Source organism: Balaenoptera borealis (assembly GCF_965194805.1).
Source record: "Balaenoptera borealis genome assembly, chromosome: 14".
Classification (NCBI taxonomy): domain Eukaryota; kingdom Metazoa; phylum Chordata; class Mammalia; order Artiodactyla; family Balaenopteridae; genus Balaenoptera; species Balaenoptera borealis.
The window spans coordinates 67,511,762-67,539,729 of record NC_138875.1 but is presented as its reverse complement, the minus strand read 5'-3'; the positions used below and the strand labels follow the sequence as shown (position 1 = coordinate 67,539,729).

Below are 27,968 nucleotides of genomic sequence, written 5' to 3'. Positions count from 1 at the left end.
GAGCCCATTTTCATCTGCCCCCCTGTACCTCAGCTAACTACCTGGGCTCAAGGACTCTTCCAAACAAGATCTGCTTCACAAGGAAATCTCCTGCCTGTCTGTGAGCCCTTTCCTGGCTGTCAGGCCATTGGCAGAGCTTAATCTCCTCTGTTTTGCTTTCAGAAACCCATCTTCCCATCTAATTTCCCAGGACTGCTGTTGAGCCTAAGACGTGTGTAATACCAAATGCTTGTTTCTGAGAATCAGTGCTCGAGGCAGCCCGGTGCTTCCCTCTGAGCTGAGTCTCAGCGATCACAGGTATGAGGTCCTGTGACCTCAGGTCCGCACAGCAGAATGTGAGACCTGTGTGCGATGGCCATTTTAAAATAAGTCCACAATTTCTTTGCTACAAATTAGGGACCTGATTCTCCCCCTTGAGTGTGGGCTGTACTTAGTGATTCGTTTTTAATGACTAGAATGTGGCAAAAATGACAGTGTGACTTCTGAGAGTAGGTTATGAAACATCACAGCTACCACCTCTCTCTCAGTTCACCTATTCTGGGGAGAAGCTGACATCCAGGCAGCCCTATGGAGAAGCCCTCGTGGTGAGGGTCTCCTGCCCACGGCCACGTGAGTGAGCCTTCTTGGAAGCAGGTCTCCCAGCCCGGTTGCCTTCAGAGGACTGCAGCCCCTGCCGACATGTGACTCAACCTCGTAAGAAACAACCAGAACCATCAAGCCGAACCACTTCTGAACTCCTAGCCCTCAGGAAGTGTGGGAGATAATAAATGTGTTGTTTTAAGCCACTCTTGGGGTGATCTGTCACAGAAATAGACAGTACACTCGCAAGCCCATATCTTACCCCCCGACCAGGTTCCCTACAGCTTTGGCCCGGAGACCCTTCAGCCAAATGCGGGACGAAGCCTCGGTTTGTATCCCAGCCACCAGCTCGCCCAGCGGGCCGCACCACTAAGGAAGAAACTGAGCGCTCCCTCCCCTTTCTTCCTGCCAGTTCCAGAGTCCGATCCTTCCCGCGGGGGCGAGCCCCACTCCCGCACACCAGTGCCCCCCAGGGACGGCAGTGTCTGCAGGACGCCCTGGTTTACGGCAGACCCCAGAGTGCCCCCATCATCCAGGACAACTGCCTCCCGCCAGTGAGCGGCGAACACGGGAGGAGGGAGAGAAGTGAGAGGCTCTGTTTGGGCTCAGTCCCTGCGGCTGCCCAGCGGCTGCCACCTGCGAACCTCAGGGAAAAAGGTCCCATGGCGTGATTAACAGTGGCAATCAATCAGACTCCTGCCAGGAAAGGCTCTCTGGTCCCCGGAGGGATGTTGAGCCTAATCAAACCGCCTCCCGCTGGAGGGAAGCATCTAGGCTTCTGGCTCTTGTCACCTTGACGGTACAGCCAGTGGAGACTGGCTCTTGGTTGCAGTCACCCTCTCTCAAGCGCTGAAGCCCCACGGCGGGCCTTTCTCATGTGGCCGAGACGCTCTTCACACTCCCCCAGTTCCTGCGTTCCTCACACCCCTCCTGCAGGAAGTGGGGCGCGGCTGCTCCCCGCTGAGTGCGCATCCTCACACCAGGCCACGGGCCCTGTGTCGTGGGCCCAGCGGTGGCCCCCAAAGATACCAACCGGGTCCTGTGAGCGTTACGTCGTGTGATCAGGGTCGCGCAGGTGTGATTAAGGATCCTGAGATGCAGGTCATCCGAGTGCCCTCACAAGTGTGCTTGTCAGAGAGGCAGAAGGTGACTCACGGAAGAGAAGGAGAAGTGAGGACAGAGGCAGAGGGTGAGTGATGCGGCCACAAGATGCAGAAGGGGCCAAGGATGGACTCTACCCTGGAGAGCAGGACTCTGGCAACACACTGACTTAGGCCCAGCGAAACCAATTCTGGACTTCGGCCTCCAGAAGCATGAGCGAACGAGTTCAGTTGTTTTAAGCCACCAGGTGCGTAGAAGTTTGTTAGAGCAGCCATGGGAAACTAACGCGCCCACCCTGCAAATTTGATGTGTCTGTCCTTCTGGCCATTCCAAGCCTCTGTCTTTCAACAGTGCGGTGCCACGGAGTGCGGGCGGGGAGCGAGGGCTCGCACCGTGAAGGCCCTTGCAAGGTGGCCGAGACACTGGGCGAAGGGGAGCCTTTAAGCAGAGCAGTGACTCAATTGGTTCTCATTGGAAGCGTCACTGGCTCTCAGATGGGTGAGAAGCGGGGCAGGAGTGGAACCACCAGGAGGCTGTGGCTGTCCAGGTGGGAAGGGTTAGTGGCGCGGAGCAGGGAGGTGACGTGACTGAGAGAAACGGGCAGATTTGAGGGCTACTTGGGAGACTGGAAGCGCCTCACTTGGGGCAGATAGAGGGATGTGCCTGCTTTATGATGGGCACTGTCTCCAGGCGGAGGAAGCCACGAGGCAGAGAGGGAGACCCCTGCTAATAAGGGGTCCACGGGGGTGAGCAGGGAACCAACGGCTGACGCTCTCGAACTGCGTGCAACGCTAGCATCTGTTCACCAACCCTCCCCCCCCCCCCCGCCTTACACACACACCCCCCCTTCACTGTGGATTGTCCTGGGAAAAGAGCAGCGGGAGGGGAAGTACCCTGTCCCCTGCCCCTGGGGAGGGCGGGGTGTAAGATCCACACTCGTCATCCTAGCTCAGGAAAAAAAGACACTCTGGATCTTTTCTCAGTACATTCATTGAATTTGGGAAGCTTAAGGTGAAGATTCTAAGGGCTTCAAGGCTGAAAAAGGACACTTCCTCTCTGTTTATTTTCAATGTCTGAAATTGAAACCAGCTGTGTTTCTCTGGGGAACAAAACCCAGAGTGCCTTTTGAATCCTGTCAAGCGCCAAGAAGAGGCCATTTCATGATAGCCTGAGTGTGCTCGGGTCCAAGCTGAGTGCTAGCCCTTCTCTGCCCTGCCCTCCTACTCAGCGGGGCTGAGTGATCCCTGGGAAGGGCGTGGGGCACGGGGAGGGTGAGACGAGCCCTCTCCCCGCTCCATCTCTCCCGTGTGCTCAGAGGGTGTGTCCTTGCTCTCCAACCAGCCCCAGCTGGTTCCTGGAGCAGTAGGAGCACGCGGCTTTGGTGTGAGACCAGGGTTCAGATCGCAGCTCTACCACTTAGTGCTTTGGAAACTCTCAGTATCTTCTTTAAAATGGAGAGGAAAGGCGATGTACGTAAAAGTATGGCATGTCGTGGACCCCCAGCAAGTGGGGCTCGGTGTGTGTGTCCTGAGAAGGCAAATGGCCTCCCCAGGGGGGGGTCCCTCTCCCCGCCGTGGAGAGAGAGGCCTGAACACACGACCGGAGTTCAGAAGCCTGGGGATGCTGAGCCGGGAGCTGGGACAGCTGGCTTGTTTCCGGCTCGCCCTCCAGCCAGCACCACAGCCTTGTGCTCGCCCGCTGCCCCCCGAGCCTACGTTTTCTCGTGTTAACTGTGCATAGCTGTCCCGGCACCCACCCTCGCGGGGCCACAAGTATTATGGGATAGTAACGTACATGACAGACTCTTCCAGAGGGAACAGTGCTGTCTGTACTCGAGGACGAAACACACTCACCTTGAATCCGGGGTGGCTAACATGGCGGAAGTGGGAGATATGGGGAAGGGTAGGTAGGTGATCCGAAGTTAGGACCAACGTGTGTGCCTGGGAAGGAGGCGGAAAGTCAATCAGTCTCTGTGTGTGTTGCCTCCTGCCACCCAATGCTACAATCTGCTTGAGTATTTTCACTGCCATCTGTCAGCAGCTTTAAAATATATAGCCTTATTCTGTCCTGTTCCCTGTGTTTACATCTGGTTAGCAAGATTCAGCCGGGGACATACATGTCTTGGGAGGCAGCTGCCAGCAGGGCATGATGGTCCTTCAAAACAGCATTTTGTACTTAGCCTCCGCTTCTCATATTTACATTTTAAAAACATGTAAGAAGCACTTCCCACCCACCCACAACTTGCCATAATCTTATCTTATTCAGACCTCACTTTAAGCCTATGAGAGGAAGCATTAGGCACATTTTAGAGATGAAGTTCACAGAGTGGATTTGGACATTTAGTAGCAACAGACAGAAACCCCAACTCAGACTTAAGAGTTAAAAGGGAGTTTATTGGCTCATGTAACGGAAAAGTCCAGAGGTAGGGCTGGTTCCAGGCAAAGCTATATTAGGACTCAGATGATCTCCACAAGATGAGAGACCTGCTCTCCTCTGTGGGTTTCACTCTCAGATTTTCTTTACACTGGATCCCCACTCCCATCCCTCGAAAAGTAGCCTCTCTTTCTCAATGGTCCCAGGAAAGAACCTGGATCATGTGCCCAGCCCTGACCCAACCTCTTAGTACCCAGGAGTTGGGAAGGCTCTGATTGGTCAGGTGTGGGTCATGTGCCCAGCTCTGACCCAATCCCTAAGTACCCAGGAGTTTGGAAGGCTCTGATTGGTCAGGTGTGGGTCATGTGCCCAGCCCTGACCCAATCCCTAACTACCCAGGAGTTTGGAAGGCTCTGATTGGTCAGGTGTGGGTCATGTGCCTAGCCCTGCAGCTGGGGTTGGGTCAGGTCCTGGAAATCCAAGGACTGAGAGAGGGGAATGTTACGGTCTTGCAAGAGGCTCGTCAAAGTACTGCTGGAGGAGAGTGTTAAAACAGTGACCGTCCCCTAGAGGCCAAGGTTCGGTGGCCTATCCCAGCATCACACAGGGGCACAGCTGAGCCTTGAACCTCCAGCTGGCTGATTTCAAAGGCCTTGCCATTTTTGCTACTCAGGGCATCGACCCTCAGCTCCAGCTACACATTAGAGTCAGCCCAGGAAATGAGTTGAAACAAATACCGAGACCTGGCCAAAGAACTGAGATGCCTTGGGGGCAGGGCGTGGGCACCAGTATTTCTCAAAAGCTCCCTGGGTGATTGTACTGTGCAGCCAAAGTCCAGAACCAGTGGGTGAGGACTACCCTTCTCCTCCTCCACCACACGGTGCAGGGCACTACTCAATGCTAGAAGTACGGCTGCTGTCAGCAAAGGAGGGCTCAGAACCCAGACAATCTAGGCGACTTGGGGTATGATGAGCAGGTGCCTGGGAGACCCGGGAGGTGACCTTGTCAAACTGAGTCACCGATCCGGCCTTGCAGCTGAGGCAGGCTGTCTCCGGGTTGGAAGGCAGGGCTTCCCATTCGAAGCTGGGCAGGCATGCTGCCTCCCTTCTCTCACCTTGGGCATCCCCGGCTGCAACATGTAAATTACTTTAGCAATTGCCTAGTTGGCAACGCACACTTCAGGAGAGTGAGAAATATCGTGGCCCAGAGCACATGGTGCTCTTCCCGCCCACTTGCTGTGGCAGCCTGGCCAGCTTTGCTATGAAAACACCTGGCATCCAGGCATCTCCTGGGGCTCCAGGCCACCAGAGCCGCCTGTCCTTCTTCTAAGACAAGGGGAAAAATTCAAAACAGAGCCACCAAGGGCCCTGCTTCTCCCTGAGGTTAGACACAGACAACAGAAAGAAGCCGCAGCTCCCCTGGCCACCTCTACCACTGATCCAGTGGGTTCGTCCATCTCTTCCTCGCCCATCCTTCCTCCTCACCTGTTTCTCTATAACTGCTTAGAACCACTGCTGTGTCAGGAAGGGAACCAACCTCGCTGCTTCATGTGCCAGGCACTGTCGCTACAGTGAAGGAAACTGAGGCTCCCAGAGGCTCCGTGACTTGCCCAAGGTGACATGGGAGCAAGTTCCTGGCACCGAGTCCCGAATTCTCAGCTTTCCTGAAGCACGCTCTTTGTTCTTTGTCCAGAGTGACATCTGCAGTTCCTGAATATTCCATGGATCTGCTCCTTTCCCCCACTCCACGCCCATTACTTAGAACTACATCTTGCTTCATTCCCTGTACATGATCACCATTAGGGGCCCGCCTGTCTCTGTGACACGATCCAGAAACCAAGAGCCTCCAACGAGTGGCCCTCTCGGAGCCTCTGTCCAAGTCACACGTCACCTTTCCAACAGACCACTTTACCACTTCACTCTGGTTTTCAGCAAGATCTTTTATTTACCCCCTGCTCCCCAACCGCGTCACGTGAGCACAGGCAGCCAGCGACCTGTGTGGGCTGCTGGCTTTGTAAACGTAGAGCAGTCAGTACGTATAGAAATCATGCACCTCAGTGATTCTTTAACAAGAAACTTAACAAGTAAAAAGACTTCAGGTGTGTTTGACATTTCTGCCCTTTCCTGCATTCTAATCGCTGAAAAATATCTGTGTAGAAATTGTACTCAAACGTAGACACGGTTTCTTTGCACACTTGCTAGTAACTACCTAGTGCGTTTCAGACCACGTTTACTTCTTTTTTTTTTTTTTCCTAGACTGCGTTTACTTCTGACGGTTGTTCCTCCCAGAAGCTGCTGGTTTCCGTTCGGATAGAAACATTGGACCCAGACATGGGACAAGCAGTGTGTTCCGTACCGCTCCAAGGCTTTATAAACCTGACTCTGCCGTAATACATTATTCAAAAAAGGCATCTCTACTGTGGCTGGAGGAGACTCCTTCACACATTGGCTAACGGGGGGCCGTTTCTAGACTTAGTGCCTCAAACTGGCCACGTCCTTCACAGGAGACCCAGCGCCGCGACCGTGGGTCCTTTGGGTCTGTAGGTCCCCCCAGTGTCCTCACGTGCACACACTGGCTTAGGTGGCCCTCACCGCACCCTTGTGCACTGACAGAGACACAGGGTCGACTCTGCCATGATCTCTGAGCCCAGCGTTTGAACACTTATGTACAGACAAATAAATGGAAAATCATAGGCAACAGAACTCCAAAGCAAAACAGACACTTTGGGCGGATCTACGATTCCAGTTTTGCCAGAGAAAGGCTTTTCCAGAACGTCACTGGATGAGTGAGGTCTTATCCCACCTTGGCACCCATCAGCCAGCCTGGTGGTCTGAACGCTTATCACCGCGGACTCCAAACAGCTCAAATGGGCAATTCTCCAGGCCCGGTTTGGCAGTAGGGTTTCTGTAGGCAGTGAGGTAATCAAATCACAGGTTCAGCTGCTGATCCGAGGGAGCCCCAGCTTGGCTCTCGAAGACAGCAGCCTCAGCTTTGTCGGAAAGCAACGTCTACAGAAAAGCCTCCAGTGCCACCAGCCCAATGCTCTTGCCATCAGGGACCTGACTGGGTTCAGGGTGAGGTGAGCAATGGTGAGTCTGCCCCGCCCTGACCGGGCCACCCTGCCGAGGAAGCCAGCTGGGGACAGCTGGGGATGCCGACCGCGGGCTCCCCCTGCCCGGGCGGCTGAGGGCCCAGGGTGACCGTGACAGCAGCAGAGCCCACGTCCTCCAGCTCTCTGATCTGCAGTGTTTTGTTTTGTTTTTGTTTTTTTCTTTTAAGATGACAAGAAGATTTATGTTATTACATTCAGACAAGTAACCATTTGGCGACCCTATTTCAGAGCACTGACGAAACCAAGTAGCAGCGTGACACAGACGACAGGGACACCAAGCCTCTGGTCACAGAGCAAAGTAATGCGCTTTTAGGCAGAAAGGAATCGCAGAAGCAAATGATTGGAAGGGAAAAGAAATCTAAGGAAATACAAGCTGAAAATTTCCCATTTTCAATAACCGAAGGAAAGAGGGACCCAACGTGACCTAAAAAACAAATCCCAAATGAGAGCATTCTGTCGAGGCAGGTTTCTGAGCATGGAATTGGAACAGCAGCAGGGGCCGGGCCGCACCCCTGTCTGCCCAGGCGGACCGCGGCCACTCTCGGCGACTCCAGCACGACCAATGTTCTCATCGTCCCGGGGCAAAGATGAAATCCAGGGCCTGCCGTTCGGCCGCTGCGACGTTGGGATGCCACAGATCCACCATGAAAACCACCCGTGGGCCGTCCTCCGCCGAACCTGGGGGAGGGCGGCGAGAGAGGAGAGGTTCAAACCGCCCGGAGCCAGGACCTGGGCAGAGCCAGACCCACGCGGTCAGCTTTCGGGCAGGGACCCCTCCTGACCCCGGCACAGATCGCAAGCTCTCCTCCTCTCTGATCAACAACGTTATCAGAAGGCCCCAGAAGGTTCTCAGCAGAGTGCACGAAAGGAAACGGACAGAGGGAGGGAGGGGTGAAAACGTGGTAGGTGGAACGCGGAGGATTTTTAGGGCAGGGAGGTTATTCCGTGCGATCCTGTCATGCTGGACACGTGACACCACACGTTTGTCCAGACCCACAGACTGTACAACAGCAAGAGTGAACCTTCATGTAAACTACGGACCCGAGTTAATGACGATGTGTCAAAATTGGCGCGTCCATTGTAACAAACGTACCACACTATTACAAGACACTAACAGAAGGGGAAATTTATGGGGGGGTGGTCATGTCAAGGAGCACACTCTGTACTTCTTGCTCAATTTTTCTGGAAACCAGAAACTGCTCTAAAAAGAAAGTTTAAATATACATGTAAATATATATATATATATATATTTTTAAAGGCGGCCATGGGGCACACAGACACTCACCTTCATGGAACGCGGCGTGCAGGAAAGAATCATCGAAGAGGAGGCAGCGGCCTTCTGCCCAACACTGGGGCTCCCCGCCCACCACCAGCTCACAGCCACTCGGAGTTTTCAGACCTGGGGGCAAAGCAGAGAAAAGACAATGAAGGCAGGCAGGGCCAGGAACACCGGAAGTCGGGAGTGGCAAGCTCTGGAGGGAGCTCTCAACCTGCGAAGCCCCGACCCTGCACCTCACCCCTTGGGAGCCCCGCCTGGTGGGGGGGTGGAGGCAGTCCGTTAGGACAGATGCAGGCCGTGTACCTGCATCCTCACTGTGCTCCCTGGAAAAACTCATTCCTCTGGTGGCTTAATCTGTTCTGGGCCAGGGACTCCTCTGATTAAAGCACGGACCAAGGTTTGCGCTACATGTGGGAGACTCCTGAAGCCCAGTCGTGGGACCCCGGAAATCGAGGGAGGCCAGGTTCAGAACTCTGCCTGCCCAATAGGCAAAGGCTGCTTCAGTCGAGATTAAAGACTCGAAGACTCACACAGTGCCCTCCTCTTTAGCGTCCAACGTTTAAATCCACTGTGAGGCCTGAGGATGGCATGTTCACAGTCCAAGTTTCCCCAGCCTCGTTCCGGGAAAATGGTGACACCCCTAAAGAAACGCCTGAGCTTTGAGAGGAAACAGACTGCCAGCCTCGTAGGGAGCCATATGTTCAAAATGCAAGTGGGGGACCCGAGCTCGGGTATATCACTCCGGAAAGGGGGGTCTTCTTCAAACGCTGCCGTGCATGCACTTTCACACCCCTATTTACAACTCAAGGGTCTGAAGGAACGCTTGGCCCCTGGCACTACCTGGTCATCTGTGAATGAAGGCACCGGCACAGCCACCTAACTGACTCAGAGGAGGCTGGGTAGGCCCTGACCCGGGAGGAAGTGGGTCCTGCAACAGGGCCTGGGATCATGGTGTTCTGCCTGTCTTCAGTGACCCACCCTGACAATCACGACCCTGGGCCAGTCAGCATCCCCGCTCTGATTTAACGTCCCTACGACACACACGAAACAGCACACTCTCTAACAGCCTAAGGATTTAACACACCCTCTGAACCAGAAATGGATGGCTCCAGGAAGCACATATGGAGTAAGAATTCAAACAAAGAGGCCACGTGGAGTAATGGGCAGGAGAGAGGACTTAGGTCAGATGACCACCCTTATGTGCTGGGTGACTCTGAGCAAGTCACTCAACCTCTCTGAGCTATAGCCTCCTCATCTGTAAAGAGAGGCCATGAGCACACTTGCCTTCCAAGCTGTGTGACCACTGTCCTTGCTACCAATCACTGAAGACTTACTGTGAGCAGGTTTGTGTTAAATAAACACTTTACGGACATCACTTCACACACTTTCCAGATGGAGCAACTGAGCTTTAGAGAAGTTAAGTGACCTGCTGGAAGTCGCTATTTAGTCCTGTGGGAACTGAGATTTGAGCCCAAATCTGTCTGGTTCCATGGAACAGGCTCTTACAACACTGGACAGTACGATATAAATGCTAGTTGTTACATTGGTAGCAGTGAGGCTCAGTGGTTGTCAACTTCCCTGTAGTTAATATGTTTCAACTATCAATAGCACATTTCACTGAATCAGCTGACACTGTCAGTTCTGCCTCTGGAACCAGGATCTCCCACTACCATTAACAACTGCTGGGGGACGTTAGGGCCGTAACGGAGCTCCGCCTGCCGCTCACTGGCCTGGATGGAGAGAGCCGCACACGCCACATCTTTCCATGCATGCCCTCACCGCTTGGTTCAGTGGAGAAGGCCTTTAGGGATAGGGATAGGTGGTTCTCGGCAGGGACAGAACACCCCAGGATTCCAAAAAGAAGCTCCCCTTTTTCTGGGCCACGAAATGATTCATCACCACCCGCCATGGTACAACAGAAAAACGGCCTGGCTTGCCGGCTTCCCAGCCCCTGCTCACTCGCCTCCGCCTCCCTTCACTGCGCCCCAGCCTTCCAGCGGCCCACCATCCCCGCCTACTGCCATAAACCAGCCTGGCTGGCAGATATGATCAACACTCGCCCAAACAGAGCATTCGGGCGGCTCCTGGGGAAAGAGACAGGCCCCATGCATGGCCTCGGCCAGTCCCATATCCCCAGGCCCCCTCTGGCTTAGGGCTCACTGCTTTGTCCCCAATGCCCATGGACAGAGGCTCAAGATGGGTGGAGAAAGGGCTCTGTCCACCGCTTCAGGAGGCTGGCAGCTGGCACTCAGGGTGGGCAAGGCAGACAGGAGCTGACCCGCTTGTATCACCCAGCCGGAGGGCAGAGAAATCCAACAATATACTCACGAAAGGAAAATGAGAGCCTAATGGGCTTTTGTAGCGAGAATATGGATACACTCACACGTTTTCATCTACCCTTCCCTGAGGGTCTGCCACTGGACCGGTATCTGCCTCCCGGCTAACAGCTGCCTGATTAGTTTCAGATGTTGTTCCCTGGAGGTTTGTGACAGTGCGTGGGGACCTCGCAGCCCCGTACACGATGCTGGGTGACGGCTGGGCCGCATGGAGGGGGTGCTGAGCGATGCCACCTCTGGCGGAAGCTTGGAGCAGGCTCGGCAAACGTGTGCCATCCGGAGGCGCTGACGGCTGAAGAGCGGTGGCTGGGACGACGCCCCCAGTCCCCACTCAAGACGGAAGGCGGAAAGGGAGGCTGCGGGGCACTTCAACGACACAGTTCTGGAACCGCAGGTGCCTCCCCACGTCCGCCAGGTAACTGGCGGAGGTGTGGCCGCTGGCACGTACCAGGCCCTTCCTGCCTCTGACCTCATTCTCCGGACACCCCCTATGTCAACACACGAGGTCACGTGAGTCTCACACCCCTCTCTTTCCTTCCTGGGTGGAAGGACAGAGGAGAGGAGGAAACGGAGCAAACCCAACCCTGGCGCTCACGCTTGCCATGGGGACAGCCCACGCTAGTGGGACGCCTTCCAACACCGCCTGCTGTCCAGGGTGACACGGATGACCCAGTTTTTCTGGTGGCAAGTGACTCTCTGGGCCGGGAGGGGAATGACAGGTCATAAAGAGGCCCACGTGGGCACATGTTACAAACACACACACGCACACACACGTACACTGCACAGATACACAACAGGCATGACCACCCAGGAGGCAGATCCTAGGTGTTGCTGCCACCAGCCCTTTCTACTCCACACAGCTGCCCGGAATTCTACCACATCAACCTCAAATGCCCTTCCCTACACGTCGTTCTGAAGCTTTTAAAAAACTTACAAGGAAAACCTTTAAAAAGAACAGCATTGCTCCTGACGCCCACAGCCTGGCAGGGAGGCCCCCTGCGGTTTGCTCCCACTGAGCTGGTCAAGCTCAGCCCCGCCAGCGGGCTCCCCGGCTAGCCCAGATACGGCGCCCCAGCCCCAGGGCAAGGCTCCTCCTTTGCTCCACCCCGGCGGTCCCAGCAGTCCTACAGGGTCAGACCCCCTCCCCGGAGCAGCCCACAGGCAGCCCCTGTGTCCCCTGAGCTCAGAGTGCGCCCTGGTGCCTCACACAGAGATTTTATTACAATAATCATCACTAAGACAGACGATCATCTCACTTCTTAGATCAACCAGAGCCCCCTTTAACTGACTGCCCTCTACCTGCCAAGCACTTCACACACAGGACATACTTCTAATCTTCCAAACAGCCCTCCAGGTAGGTGTTACGCCCATTTCAGAGAGGAGAAATTGGAGGCTCAGTTTCAGAGCCTGCCCAGGGTCACCCGGAAAATGGGGCTAAGCTGGGATCTGAGTCCAGGTATGTTTGCTTCCAGAGACTGTGCATTTTCCACTGTTTCCTGGGGGCAGGGACCATGTCTTATGGGTCATTTTTCACACTGCCCAACACAGTGTTTGATCATAAAAGCTACTAGCTACCATTTATCGAATGCCGTCGCATGCCAGGCGCTGTGTCAAGTAGCCATGGCAGATATTACTTTATTGAAACCTCTCAACATTCCTGTGAGTAAGTACTATCTCATTTTACAGATGTGGAAACTGAGGCCCAGAGAGACGTGGTTATTTCCCAAAGTCTCACAGCCAGCCACGAAGCCAGGCCACTCCCTCCAGAGCCCCTATCCTGTCCTGCTTTTACTATTAAAATACTCAAAACGGTGTCAATTGCTCGAATCTAGTTCCTTTTGTTTTTTTAAAGCAGTGAAGCCCTCTGTCCAGTCCCCACAGAGAGAGCGGGAGAAGCAGAGGGCTCTGGGTGAAGAGGGGCTGGAGGGGCTGGAGGGCCCAGGGCATCGGGCTCAGGTCCCCCAGGCAGCCCCGAGGCTCCTCTGTGGACCACAGTTATGAACCCCCTTCTCCAGCCTATACTGGGGCGCCTCCGTGTGCTTCTCCTCCCTCCAACACAAAGCTGGGGCGGGAACACTGCGAACTTGCAAAGTGGGACCTTGCTCAGGCTCTCGGCAGCTCCCCTAGTCTGGGATGCTAACCAGTGGTGCCAGTGCCCCAGTAACCAGTATGTTATCGTGACTCACTAGGAAGGAGGCATTCTGGAGAACTAACATCCCTCTTCACCGAGTAGTTTCTGAGCCTGCTTTTATCAAGTACTCACTATCAGGCTCTGCTTGAACAAATGCTTCACGACGCACGTTATCATACCAGAGCCTCAACATAACTCTGTAAAAGATGATCTTTTTATAATACCTCCACTTCCCAAATGAGGAAACTGAGGCCCAGAGAGGTGGACTGACTCGCCCAAAGTAACACAGCCAGCTCATGGTGGGGCGAGGACGCAAACACAGGCAACCTGACTCCAGACCCTGTTCTCAAAACCACTGCTACGCACACTATGCATATTACCAACCTCCCTAGAAGCCGAATAAAATCAATTTCACACAAAGCGTCACTTCGTCCTTGGTGATTCAGAAAGCACTTGGGTATCTTTCAGCCTCCTGAATCACCCCAATAGCCTTTGGCTCTAGAGCTACTCTGTCCAATACAGTAGCCAACTGTCATATTTTAAAATCTGGATTCAAGTAAAAATTGAGCTCCTTAGTTGCACTGGCCACATTTCAGGCACTCAAGTTACATGCAGCTGGTGGTTCCTGCACTGGACAGCGTAGATGGAGACCATTCCCATCTCGGCAGACAGTGCCTTTGGACGGAGTTTCTGTCACAAAATAGGTTTATACTGACCACACATTTCTTTTTTGACTCAATTCTCTGCTGCCAACACTGTTTACATGTGACCCATCAATCTTTGATCAGAGTACAGTGAAGCATGCGAAAAAGCACAATCCTGGCTACTGACTAAAATTCGTGGTGTCTGGACTCCCGTCCGGCAGACGGGCTGGGCTGTATTTATTAGAACAGCACGTGCCAGGAGGCCCTGTCCCCGCCACATACCTAAATGGCATCGGATGCGGATGTTGGTGGGTCCATAGTGCTCCGTTATCACGGTGCCGGGGCTCAGCACGGAGATGCACGCGTTCCCAAAAACATTGTTCCCGATACAGGTCCGAAGGCTTCCAAGCAAGCGGTACGTCCGTGGGCACTTCCTGCAGTTCCGGGGGACGCAGACCCCCTGATTGACCAAGTAAAAGGTGACCCACTCCCCACTGGGGGTGCTGTTCATTTTCCAGCCCTGCGGGAGGCTGCAGTTTGGAAAGGCTTTGTACAGGGCCTCAAACTCGCACAGGATGGTCTGGAAGTTGCGCTCCAGCAGCTCCACGTCATGCTTCTGCGCGTCCCGGGCGAAGTAGGGCGAGGTGGGGAGGTCGGGCAGGAAGAAGACCTCGGGCTTCTGGATGGAGGGCCGGCTGCTGAGGTAGCGGCCCTGCTCGCGGATGCCCTTGTGGATGCGGCCCATGCCGGACCAGGAGTAGCGCTTGGCGTACTCCTGCAGGTTGTGGTAGAGCTTCTGGTTGAGACCCTCACTGCGGCTGCAGCGCACGCACTCGGGGGACTGGCAGTACACGAACCCGTTCTGCAGCCCCGTGGCCTCGGGGCCCTGCATCAGGGCGTTGACCGAGACGTAAGGCCGGGGCTGCTCCCTGCCCACGTGGTAACAGTACCACACGAACAGGACCAGCAGGCAGGCCACGGTGACCGCGGCCGTGGTGTCGCAGTCCCGCACGGACTGGATGCCGGTGGCGATGCAGTCCCTCAGGCCGTCCAGCGACCAGCTCCAGGCCACCAGCCACTCGAGCGACATTTTGGGGGAGCTGTTGGGGATCCGAAGCGAGGTCAGCTGGTCAGTCCTCGGGGATCCCGAGGGCACGCATACCATGCAGGTCAGCGTAGGGGGTGAGGGGCGGCTGGGGCAGGCGGGGGCATGGCTGCCACGGTTCCTCGGGTCCTGCCAAGGGCGGCATGGACAGACGTCTGTGCCCAGCCCCCCGCTCCCGGCAAAAGTCACTGCGGATGGGGGCAAAGGAGTGGCTTTAGGTCACGTCGGCAAGTGGGGCTGGTCACCGTGAAATGACTTTTTTAGGCAGTCCAAACCTGAGATGAAAAAAAAAAAAAAAAACCGGCATAAATTTTTACACCTGGAAAAGTCCTCAAGTGAAACGCAAAGCCCCAGCTCATTTTGTCAGGTCTCTGTTGGAAGGGGACACGCTTCCCCATCCTGTACCTTCTCCCTCCATTTTACCACCACCCCCCTTCCCAAAAGGCCAGTAGTGTTTAATCTGCGTCAAGCACTGCTTGATAATTACAGTAGTCCCATCTGTTTTGTGTCATCCTTAGGAGGTGCTGTGATCCCCATTTTATGGATGAGGAAACTGAGGCTCAGAGAGGTCCTGTTAACTCACCCCAGTTCACACAGCCGGGGCAGGGACACAGAGCCCATCTCACTTCAAAGCAATATCTATCCATTTTGCTATGCTCTTGCATAGTAGGTATGTAATAAATGCTTATTCTCCTTAAATCTCTGTACCTTTTATTAAAGAGAAATCTGGATTCAAAAGCATCTTACAAATGGTAAAGGAATTTGGAACTGCATATTCTCCATTTTACTTTCTCTTTTCACAGCACTTCATCATTCTTATTTAATCTCTCTTGCCCTTCTGACATAGGTTGCGCTTAAATCAATCTGGAAAAGGAAGTGGGCTCCCCGGGGTCACATCTGTGGCGGACACCAGGCATTTTCTGTCTACTCGCTTGGGAGGCTATCTACTGGCCTCACCCATGGGATTATGAAAGTGAAATGATGGATAGAATGAAAATAGAAGCCCTTTCCGGTCTGTCTCCAAAACACACAGAAGTGCTGTGCTTTGCCACGTATCCTGCCGATGGTTTGGGCCAGTGTCTAGCGTGCTGATTATCCTAACAACCTAAAAGATGATCGAAGCCCAGCTGTCTCACTGCCTGGCCATGTTTCCCAGGTGAAACTCTCTGTCCATCCTGCTCTAATTGGATGAAAACAGCCAGGTCTATGTTCCACCACATGTGTAATACATTCCCTCACCTCGAGGAGCAGAATAATGCAGAAATTTCGCTTGCTACCACGCTCTCCCTTGTCTTACAGGAATGTGAGAAGGCAACTAACAAAAACAGGAAAGCTGTACCCTCCCCCTTCTCTGGGGACTAAATTTGGCCCGAACATTCTTGCAATGTAGCAGAGAGGTTAAGAACCCAAACTGGGCAGGTCACTCCCCTCTCTAAGTCTCAGTTTGCTCATCTGTAAGACGGGGTAATGCTCCTCTCATTGGATCAAGGGGAATGATGGGTTGAAAGCACTGATGATCACATCATGATGACAGTTCAGAATGTGCTAGTGACCGCTGTGACATGTGGATTCCCATCTCTATTAGCCAGCAAACCACAGGTGGGCCATCAGGGAAAGGTAGCTCAGGTCTGAGAATTCCAACAGCCAAAGATGTGTGTTGCCACACATCTCAAGGAATTTTTTTGGGGGGGGTCCCCAGACATGCAAAGCTATTAAAATTAAAGGGAAACCTTAGACTGTCCTTAACTCCCTACTTATATCTTCCCAGCTTAGGCTGAATAAAGATCGCTTGACTATAATATTCAGTCAGAAACGCATATGCTGAATATTCATGGACATTTTTATGTTTCTAGGAAAAATACAAGAGTCGGGAGGTTAGAAGCTAAATTTTTTCCTCATACGTTCTCCATTTCTTCACAGATTTGGGAGAAGAGGGAAAGGCTGGGCCCCCTGGATGGAAACAGACCCCCTCCCCCACTCACCCCGGAGCCCTGGTTCTTGACTAGTCCCCCCATAACTGGCAGCTGTTTCCTCTTGAGGAAAAGGGAAGGAAAATCATGATGAAAGGTATTTTGTTTGCAAGCCATCTCCGAAACAGAACCCCAGGATTCTTAAAAAAAAAACAAAAACAAACCCAGTCTCTCAGGAAGAGAGGTTTTTCTTAAATGTTCTAAGAGTGACATGATGATCATTTAACAAACACCTGTTAAGTGTCAGTTCCCATCAGCCCTGCTTGAAGTTTAAGTCAATCAAAATGAAGACGCGGAGTACCGGGTAGATGACTAGGGAATCTCTCCATTGGACAGTCACACCACTTACCCTCTCCCCAGGGAAGACTCATTCTGTACAACACCAGCCATGAACGCTCCCTAGGCTGAGCTATAAACAAAACGCAGAAGATCCTCATGCCCTGGACCCCAGCTTCAGACCCTGCTCACAAGATCACAAACAGCACTGAGAGCTCAAGTAAGGACTTTTCACATCTGTCACTTACTTTTACCCAAACTACACTGGCAGGACCCTGAGCCCAGAGGTGGATTAAAAAGCTCACAGCTGAAACGTGACACTAAATTAAACCTTTACCTTTGCAGGGTGATTGGCAGTTTATCAAGTACTGGTTCAAACATCTGACCCTCATAGACCCCGGCCCTGCAGCTGGGAGGGCATGAATTCCACCCCCCCACTCCCACCCCCCAGCTCTTGTCTCTGTGACCACAGTAACTTCCAGCTTCCTTTACACATCTATTCCCATTTCTTGTCCTCATCAGGTATGGGGACACCTCATTGCAGGTCTGCACTTTAATAATACACAACTCCAGATCTTCAAAGTCAGCCAGCTCTGGGGAATAGGGTCCAAATTCATGGCCACTTTTTGGTGAGCAAGTCCAATCAAATATAACTTCTGACACAATGAACACCCAGGGAGAGAGACACTCGGCTCAAACCTCATTAATCCAGTTCACATTACCAGTCCAAGAGGCTGCCCAGTGCCAGAGAGCTTCTGCTCACTCTCAGGGTACCCTAGAAGCCCCCCAAGGAGCAGGGCAAGGAGTGTGGCATGCACCCAGGAGCTTGAGAGCTGCCCTGGGGCCAGCCCTCTGCTGCGGGGAACCGGAGACCTCTCCTCCTCACTTTCTTGGCCAGCTTTTTCAGTATCCACCCACTCAGGAGAGTGGGGGAAAAGGGGAGTGCACAGGATAGGTTAATACAGATGGTGACCACCAGGAGGTCGGGGCGGGAAGGGGGGTGGGGTGGGGGGAATGGGACGATGGAAAGGTACTGACAGGAAAAGTGGGCGATTAGGGAAGGAGGCTTATGGTGATAACTCATGGGACAGGGGAGGAGGGTCACCACGGGAAATAAGGGAAATGGGTGATGCACAGGGATGGGGGGAGGGGGAGAGCAGCAAGAGAAGGGACCAGGGAGGGTGGTGACCGAGAAGGTGATGGTGATGGGGCATGTTAACACGGTGGACAGAGTCGCGAGGGGGCAAGGGGACAAGGAGGGTGATGCCCGGCCGGGGCCGCGAACACTGCCGAGGCGGCGGCGCTCAGCACGTAGCGAGCGCTGGGCGGCGGGGGCCCCTCGGCCGGGCCGAGATGCGGGGCGCTGAGCGCCCTCAGCGGCCGCGCCGCCGGGCGTGGGGACCGCGGGCCTGCAGCCGCCCGGCCCCCGCCTCCTCCCCATCTCGCAGGGTCGGTCCCGTTGCGCCGCCGTCCTGCCCCGCAGCCCCCGGAGAAGCCGCTTACCTGCGCCCGAGCGCGCGGGCGGCGGGGGCGACCGCTGGGGCCGAGGCGACGCCGCCGCCCGAGGGTGCGGACGCCCGGACGCCCCCTGCCCACCCCGCGGAGCCACTACCCCGCTGCTGCCCGGCCCACGCCGCCGGAGCCCTAGCCGGAGCCGAGCCGGTCCCCAGCCGATGCCGACGCCGCGCTGCGTTCCGCGGTGTCGCGGGGACCACAACTCCCACAATGCAGCGCGCGGCCGGGCGGCTCAAGGAGGGGGTGCAGGCGCGGGCGGGGCAGGGCGGGGCGGGGCCAGCGCCGGGCTGCCTGAGGGGCGGGGCCGAGACCCCCAGCGGCCGGCGGCGCTAGTCGCACGCGGTGTGACCCGGGGCCGGGATCGCGCCGCCCGCTCGCGTGGCTTTTGCGGGCGCGGCCGTGGGCCCGAGCGGGGAGACGCACTGCCCGCCCAGTCCCAGGGCGCGCGCAGGCGGGCGGGCGTTGGGTAATTCGTGAAGTCTGGCGGGCGTTAATTCACCCGCTCCTGGTTCTCCCTCTGTGCCTCTGTCTGTTCTCCCTCCCTTGGTCTCTCTCCTTTCTCTGATTCTCCCTCCTACATTTCCTCCTTTCCTTCTCTTTCACTTTCCCTCCCTCTTCTTTCCTCCCTCACTTCCTCTTGCCCTGACACCCTGTTTCTTTACTGACTCATTCATATACTTAAGAGGCCTCGCAGGCACTTGGAATGAAACCGCAAATCAAACAGGATCCTTAAGTTTCATGGAAGAAAAACTCATTCGCTTGATACAAATGATTATGGGACAACCTCTCGGGCTGGCCCTGAGCTCTCTGGTGAGCAGTCCAGACGCGGCCCCTGCCCGCAGGGAGTCACCGGCTAGCCAGGAGTAGGCTGTGCCCAAGTAATCACAGGTACACATCTACAGTCACCTACCAGGCAGAGTGGTTACCAAGAGAAAGGACAGGACAGGATGAGAATGTGTAACAGAGGGGCCTAATGCGGGGTTGGAGTCCCCAGGGAGGCCTCTCTGAGCAAGTGATGTTCGAGCGAAGGCTGTGGGAGACAAATAACAGGGGCCATGGGTCGTGTTGTGGTCTCCAGGGGAACTGTGCATGAGTGGGTTCTGGGAACACGGAGTGGGAGGGCCAGCCCACAGTCCATCCGTTCTGTCCCAGAATCCACCTTGCCCCTTCGCAGACCCCACCTCCCACCACCCCCACACCCAGAACCCACCTCTACCGTGTCCCAGAACCCACCTTGCCCCTTCTCAGAATCCACCTCTCACCCCGCAACCCAGAATCCACCTCTCCCTGACCCAGAATCCACCGTGCCCCTTCCCAGAACCCACCTGGTCCCTGTCCCAGAACTCACCTCTTCCATGCCCCAGAATCCACCTCACCTTTGTCCCAGAACCTACCTCTAGGATGTCCCAGAATCCACCTTGTCTCTCTCAGAAACCACCTCTACCATCTCTATTATTGCTCAGAATCCACATCTACTGTGGCCCAGAATCTACCTTTACCATGTCTTAAAATCCACTTCATCCCTGTCATCTCCCCCCTTAAGTCCAAAGGAGGAAGAACTTTTTTTTTTCTCTTTTATTCCGGATGCATACATTGGGAAACCATAAAATGCATCCGGATTTGCTCCAAGTGTGGGTAATCGACACAGGCATCAGATTTAGAAACATTAAACATGTTGTATCTTTTCACTGCCAGCCTCGGAATGGTTGAGCCTGGGCAGGGTGGAGAAGATGGGAGGGTATTTGGTGCATGTCAGATTCAGAAAGTTGCTCAAATTTAGACTTCTCCAAAAACACATATGTTCAGTCACTACATCACACTGACAGGGATGAAAAAGAAAAATATTCTTCATACAGTTGTAAATGTGTGTTCCATTGCTGGACCACACCATCTGTAGTACATTATGAATTAATATTGTCTATAAATCTTGTAATTATCTTTGACCAGTGCAATTATATCGCTCTGTATTTGTTAAGAGCATTTATTTGTTCAACGGCAAAATTACCATACACACGTTTTGCTAACCCTGCTTGCCATTCTTTCCTTTGGGAGACCCTGGGAGGTGAATTCCCCCCAGAAAAGGGTATCCGGGCCTTCCAGAGGGGGCTTTTGGGTGAAAGCTCATGATAAATTTTCACTGTGCTAATGGAGGAGTTGAGATAAGGGCCAAGTGCTTATAAATTGCCTGGTTTCAGCTTGGCTGTTACCCGCGTCCTCCTCCTCTCCCTGTTGTCTCTAGGGCAGTCATTCCCGACCCACTCTGAGGCTGCACAGCCTATCATTATGCTATCTCGTACACTTGTGGGGTCCACCCAACTCCCTCCTCCTACAGATGCAGTCACTAGGGGTCCAGAGAGAAAACATGCCTTGCTCAATCAAGGTCACAGCAACTCAGTAAGGGAATGTGTAGACCCTCGACAAAATACTTGTTTGGTGGGTGAAAGAAACTGGTATAGTCACTTTATAGAGCAATTTGGTAGTATTTGCTAAAACAACAACAACAACAAATATGTTTCCCCTAAGAACCAATAATTTCACTACGCTATATCTACCCTAGAGAAATTCTAGGGTAGATAAAGTAATAGTAACTTCTTCATGTTATATAATACTGGGCAGCTATTAAAAAGGAAGAGCTAGATGTATGTATAACAATATAAAGCTCCTGAACAAATGATAAAGCAAAAAAAAAAAAAAAGCAGAATTCTACGTGCAGTATAATTTCATTTACATAATATGCACATATACAACACAAAACGTTACTCTATGGTTTCTGTGGATGTATACACATATTTATGTAAAAGCAGGAGAAAAGCACTGGAAGAATACCCTAGTATGTTCTTTTTAAAACTTAAAATAATACAATGTTTGTAAATATAAAGACTATCCCTCAGAGAAAGCAACTTCAAGGGACGTCAAGAAGGAATGAGAATTAGACACAGTGGACAAAAGGAATTCCAGCATTTTCTGTAATGTTTTAACTTCATTTAATATTTTCAAAAGGATTTAAATGCTCCTGGAACAAAAAGCAAAAAGGACAAATGACTTATTAGGACTACCCTTCTTCCCTATCTCTCAACCACCCGGTTCCCTTTCCTTGAGAAAATCATTATAACCAATTTCTTACCCATTTTTCCAGGAAAATGCTATGCATTTGCAAATATACAGAAGTATTTTAACTTTTAAAAAAGGAAAAGACACGGATGGTCACTCTCACCACACCTACCCAACGTTGTACTGGGCCTTCTCACCAGTGCAATAAGGCAAGAAAAAGAAATAGGAGGCATTTGGAAGAGTAATTGAAAAAAAAACCAAAACATTCATAGTAGCAACAAAACAAAACTGTAAAGAACTCAGGAATGAATTTAACTAAAATGGGAAAGATGGGGGGAAAAAAATGAAATAAAAATATTGAACCAGACGTGAGCCTGCTGCTGTGAAGACCGGGATAGCTTGCCTTAGACATTGGAGTAAGTGAATTAATTAAAATTTCTTCCCAAATAAATTGTGAATAATGACAATGTATGCAAAAACTCCCAAAGAGACAACATCATAAAAATGTCAGTTTCCCCAACTGACCTATAAAATTTAAATCAATTTTTATGACAATCCCAATGTTTTCAGGCAATGAGATAAATCTTAAAATTTATAGAGAAAAGCAAAGGGCCAAGAAAGCTAAAGACAAAATGAAATTATCTAATAAAAAATGAGCCAAGGATAAGAGCAGGCAAGTCACACAAGAGGAAACACAAATGGCCAGTAAACAACTAGGAAGGTGCCGTGCCCATTGTTCATCATGGAAAGGCAAATTAAAACCACAGTGAGATGCTGTTTTGCTTTCATCCTGTTCGCAAAAATTGAAAGGCCAGTTGACGCCAAGTATTGGTAAGGCTGTGGAGCAACAGGTGCTCTTGTACACTGCTGGTGGAGTGTAAATTTGCACAACTACTTTGGCCCTCTTTTGTAAAGTTTGAAGGTGTGCGCACCCCCCAATCCTGCCATGCTACTTCCTGGTATATGCTCCAGGGCACTGATTTTCAAACTGGGGCTTCCACTGATGGTTGTAGAATTGACAGAGTGAGTCATGACCACGATTTGAAATAACGAAATAGACAACAGACAATCAAAAATTACGAGAGTGTTTCTGAAAGTGTCCTAAGAGTACTGTGTGTTTGTGTGCATGGGGGTGTTGCACTGGGTCCCAGTGTAAAATGCATTTCTGATAGCGGGTGGCAGTCAGGTCAATTTGAAAGCCTTTGCCCTAGAGAAGTTTGCAGAGTGGGACGCGTACAAGAATGTATATTGCAACATTTCGTGAAAAATTGGAGGCAACAAACATTATCAAGAGGAAAATGCACACATAAATTCATACAAAGGAATATGATATAGCAGGTAAAGTGCTTGAGACAGAGCTAAATGTTTCAACATGGATAAATCTCCAAAATATAATGTTGAGCTGGAAAAGGAAACAACAGATTGGTATTATAGCATAATATTGATATTAAGTGTGAACTCGTGCAAAGAATACAATATGCTGTTTAGGGAATATGTATATAATATTATATGTTACATATGTGTACATATACACATATATACATTCAGGAAAAATGCATATATTAATATATGTATTAATAGTAAAAATCTTGCATGGGGACAATTAATGAAAATTCAGGATAGTGGTTATTTCTAGGGAGGGAGTATAGAGGAGAGGGAGTAGGATTGGGGAAGGGTACGTGGTAGGGGGGCTTCAACAATATTTTAAATATTTTATTCCTTTCAAAAACCAAAGCAACAAAGCAAAATGTTAAGATTTGCAAAGGAAAGTGGTAGGTACATGAATGTTTGTCCTGTTATTCCTATGAATGTTTGAACTATTACACAATTATAAATTATAAGGAGGCAATTTGATTAGGTAAAACGAACTTTGTTTTTAAAGGTCTGGGTTGCAGGTTTCCAATATGACTTGAGCTACTTGGAGATCTTCCAGAACAGCTGCTTCAACTGTGTTCCAACTTTGAGGTTCCTAGTAGCCCTGGTAGGGGCAACAAGAGAAAGGGGACGAAGGGAGTGGGGTGACAGGCACACGCCCAGGGTCTCTTAGTTGCTTGCCTCTGAGCAGCTGGCTTTTCATTGGCTTCTGTACTTGTATTTTAGTTCCTAAAACTAAAATAAGTTTGAATACCATTGCCCTAGGCTACCCCAAATAAAAACTAGGAAGCTTTGGGGGATGTGGGGGAGGGAAGGATTGGGAGTTTGGGATTAGCAGATGCAAACTAGTATATATAGGATGGATAAACAACAAGGTCCTGCTGTATAGCACAGGGAACTATATTCAATATCCTGTGATAAACCATAATGGAAAAGAATATGAAAAAGAATATATATATGTGTAACTGAATCACTTTGCTGTACAGCAGAAATGAATACAACATTGTGAATCAACTATACTTCAATAAAATTAAAAAAAAAAAAAAAAGCTAGGAAGCTTTGCTCTGAGCAACATCAGGATAAGCCTGAGTCAGAAATCCTAGGGAATGAGTTTGCATATCTCTCCAAATAGCTTTATCACATTGGATGATACACTTTGGTCGGTTAGCATATACAGAGGAGTAATTCTATCTCTCCAGAAAGCAGAGCCACACTTCCGCGTTATCAAATGCTTAATGGATTCCAAGAACAAATCTAAATCACCTTGAGCTGATCCAATAAAGTGCTGCTAACATCTCTTTTGCGTTTGAACAGACAGTGAACTTCCGGCTTACAGTGCAAATAGGTAGAACCAGACGTGAGCCTGCTGCTGTGAAGACCGAGATAGCTTGCCTTAGACATTGGAGTAAGTGAATTAATTAAAATTTCTTCCCAAAGCCATCACCTGTTTCTGCCACTGTCTTCCACTGGGTCACCACCCAGCCCCCGCTTGACCTGGCTCACTGCCTTCATCTGGACTACACCAGTCATTCCTCAATCTCCAGAAGCTTTGGAATAGCTTTGGCTGGGCAGGGAAGGTAGGTGTGAGAACCTATCAGCCTCTGTGATGGAAAAACAGCCATTAGAAGCATGAGCAGGTTTATAAGATCTTTAAGAGAATCAGCCCTCTACCAAACCAGGAATAGACTTCAACCTCTAAATGAACTAGAGTGTGTTTTGCTTCCTTTCCCACCTCTAAGAGCCTTTGTTGGTGGTCACAAACTGTGACCAATATAGCCTTCCATTTGTGTACCCAGTGGGGGTTGATATTAAAATTGTTTAACAACCAGTACATCATGGCACCAACCATCAGAATGGATGCAGACTATTAAAAAACAGGCACGGCCATATCAATGCCACATCAGCCTCAGACCAAGTGGTAGAGAAGTCTCATATTCATGGAATTCATCCAGGCTGCCTCTGAGCTCAGGAGCAAACATATCTTGAAACTCCCAGCTAGAATGGAGAAGCGTCCTCTCATTCTGAACCCACTTTTTCTACATTCCCAACAGAGGGAAGCTGAGAAGTCACCTGGGAAGACTATTTATTCAACACAGAATTGTTGAACATATACTCTGTGCTGTGCCCACTGAATATACGGCAGTGATTGAGTACTGGTGGCCTCTGTGTTAAATCCAGCATGAATATACATTCAGTGTGGCCCACAAGGGGCTTTTAAAAATTGTCAAAATGGGGGCTTCCCTGGTGGCGCAGTGGTTGGGAATCTGCCTGCCAGTGCAGGGGACACGGGTTCGAGCCCTGGTCTGGGAAGATCCCACATGCCACGGAGCAACTGGGCCCATGAACCACAATTACTGAGCCTGCGCGTCTGGAGCCCTTGCTCCGCAACAAGAGAGGCCGCGACAGTGAGAGGCCCGCGCACCGCGATGAAGAGTGGCCCCCGCTTGCCGCAACTGGAGAAAGCCCTCACACAGAAATGAAGACCCAACACAGCCAAAAATAAATAAATAAATAAATAAATAAATAAATAAATAAACAAGGCTTGCATTCCTTTAAAAAAAAAAAAATTGTCAAAATGAAGGCAGAAGACCTAAATAGACATTTCTCCAAAGAAGACCTACAGATGGCCAACAGGCACATGAAAAGACGCTCATCATCGCTAATAATCAGAGAAATGCACATCAAAACTACAGTGAGGTATCATCTCACACCAGTCAGAATGGCCACCATCAAAAAGTCTGCCAAGAATAAATGCTGGAGAAGGTGTGGAGAAAAGGGAACCCTCTTACACTGTTGGTGGAAATGTAAATTGGTGCAGGCACTATGGAGAATAGTATGGCAGTTCCTTAAAAAACTGAAAAAGAGTTGCCATATGATCCAGCAATCCCACTCCTGGGCATACACCCAGACAAAACTCTAATTCGAAAAGATATGTGCACCCCTACGTTCATAGCCGCACTATTCACAATAGCCAAGACATGGAAGCAACCTAAATGTCTATCAACAGATGAATGGATAAAGAAGATGTGGGGTATATATATACATATATATATATATATATATATATGAATATTACTCAGCCATAAAAAGAATGAAATAATGCCATTTGCAACTACACGGATGGACCCAGAGATTATCATACTAAGTGAAGTCAGTCAGACAAAGACAAATATCATATGATATCACTTATATGTGGAATCTAAAATATGATACAAATGAACTTATTTACAAAACAGAAACAGACTTACAGACATAGAAAGCAAACTTATAGTTATCAAAGGGAAAAGGGTGGGGAGAGATAAATTAGGAGTTTGGGATTAACAGATACACACTACTATATATAAAATAGATAAACAACAAGGACCTACTATATAACACAGGGAACTATATTCAATATCCTGTAATAACCTACAGGATTACAGGATAAGGATTACAGTGGAAAAGAATCTGAAAAAGAATATATGTACGGTATACATAGATATATATACACACACATATATGAAACCAAATCACTTTGCTGTACACCAGAAACTCACACAACATTGTAAATCAACTACACTTAAATTTTAAAAAATTGTCAACCCTAAAAAATTAGGAGACACCACATACAAACCAGGATTTCCAGCTTCTCTTGAAAAATGGCAGTTTCTGGCCATACTGGGACTGATTTCTGCAAAACAGCAAACTGGCTGGTAGGAGGTTTGCTGCAGTCACCACCCACTGTCTACTGCTCCCCAGCACCAAGGATGACTGTCACTTGCCCCCATCACTGACTCTGCACTGTGTGTGTTTTTATAGTAAGAACTATTTCTCTGCTTTCATGTCTCTGTCAAAAGTGGGAAAACAAAAGCCAGACCAAGAGAGCTGAATGATTTTTATTAGTCTTGGCCACTTCCCCTGTTTATGTTACCTGACATGTTCCACAGGCACTTGAGTTTGTAGCTCCCGGAACGAAACGATGCCAAAAAAACTTTAAAAAATGAATTTCTGCCTCTGGGAACTTGCAGGAGTGAGGATTAAACCTGACAACCTTGGGACCTGGTAGCAGGCAGAGGGGAGGAAGGAACAGTGAGTGCAAAAGGCTTATAAGTGTGAACAATCTTGGCATGTTTAGGAAATGGCAGAAAGCCCATGTGGCTGGGGGAGGGGAGAGGGAGCGTGCAGGGAGAGGGGTTTGGAGAGCAGGCTCAGGCTTCTTAAGCCCTGGGAAGGAGGAGCTTGGGTTTTAGTCTAAGTGGCTTGACATGTATTCTGCTCGACAGCCACAAAGGCTCCAAAGGCTCCCAAGGCTCTTGAATGACACTTGGTTATTAGTCCTTGTAGACGGAGGTAGGTTAGAGTAGCAGTAACAGCAGGGGAGAAGAGGTGTGGGTCAAGCTGGCTTTTACCTAAATGATTGGTATCACTCAGGTGCCCAGAAGTGGGGAGATGGCACACTCCCACTGGGTCATTAGAGGTGGGTTTAATACCCACAAGAACAACTAAGTGAAGTGGAGCTAGGCAATCTACCCGAAAAAGAATTCAGAGTAATGATAGTAAAGATGATCCAAGATCTTGGAAAAAGAATGGAGGCACAGACCAAGAAGATACAAGAAATGTTTAACAAACAGCTAGAAGATTTAAAGAACAAAGAGAGATGAACAATAATTGAAATGAAAAATACACTAGAAGGAATCAATAGCAGAATAAATGAGGCAGAAGAACAAATAAGTGAGCTGGAAGACAGAGTGGTGGATATCACTGTCGTGGAACAGAATAAAGAGGTGGGTTTGATAAAGGGAGAGGGCAGAGTTTAAGGAAACCTCAAGGATGGTGCAGTACCCAGAGCTAGTAACAAGGGGAGCTGTTACCCCCTTAGGCTGGAAAGGACAGGGAGAGTGGTTACCAGAATCTAGAGATAGAGATATTGTTTAGAGAGGGCTGTAGTCTTCCCATAAGGGACCCTGTCAGCCTGTGGGACCCCACACAGAGGAAGCTGGGAAGAATGACCTCACTCTCTGCCTGCCTTCTCGTCTCCTGCTGGGGCTCTACCAACTGGACACCACAAGAGAGGGAGCCCATTGATGGAGACCACACAGGTCAGCCTCCCCAGGGGTGAGAACAGGGAGAAGGCCAGGGAGTG

At 50.7% G+C, this 27,968-nt stretch overlaps 1 protein-coding gene across 2 annotated transcripts; it reads right to left on the bottom strand.

The window, feature by feature from the left end:
- Window positions 1–1,907: 1,907 nt before the first annotated feature.
- Window positions 1,908–17,810, bottom strand: ASPHD2 (aspartate beta-hydroxylase domain containing 2). Of its 2 annotated transcripts, none has more exons than XM_082355064.1 (3): window positions 13,838–17,810; window positions 8,451–8,564; window positions 1,908–3,620 (listed from the first exon to the last, which is right to left on the bottom strand). In XM_082355064.1, exons 1-3 carry the CDS (start codon window positions 14,718–14,720, stop codon window positions 3,550–3,552), a joined length of 1,068 nt encoding a protein of 355 aa, XP_082211190.1. In that variant the 5' UTR covers window positions 14,721–17,810; the 3' UTR covers window positions 1,908–3,549. The 2 variants fall into 2 exon arrangements, with proteins under 2 accessions (XP_082211190.1, XP_082211189.1); XM_082355063.1 differs by lacking the exon at window positions 1,908–3,620 and adding an exon at window positions 5,973–7,843.
- Window positions 17,811–27,968: the final 10,158 nt, after the last annotated feature.

Coding starts and splice junctions, on each gene's coding strand:
- ASPHD2 (XM_082355063.1), bottom strand. CDS start 14,720: ATGGTATGCGTGCCCTCGGGATCCCCGAGGACTGACCAGCTGACCTCG. Junction 8,565..13,837: donor CCGCATCCGATGCCATTTAG/GTATGTGGCGGG, acceptor CTTTGCCCCCAG/GTCTGAAAACTCCGAGTGGC. Junction 7,844..8,450: donor GCACGCCGCGTTCCATGAAG/GTGAGTGTCTGT, acceptor GCCCTCCCCCAG/GTTCGGCGGAGGACGGCCCA.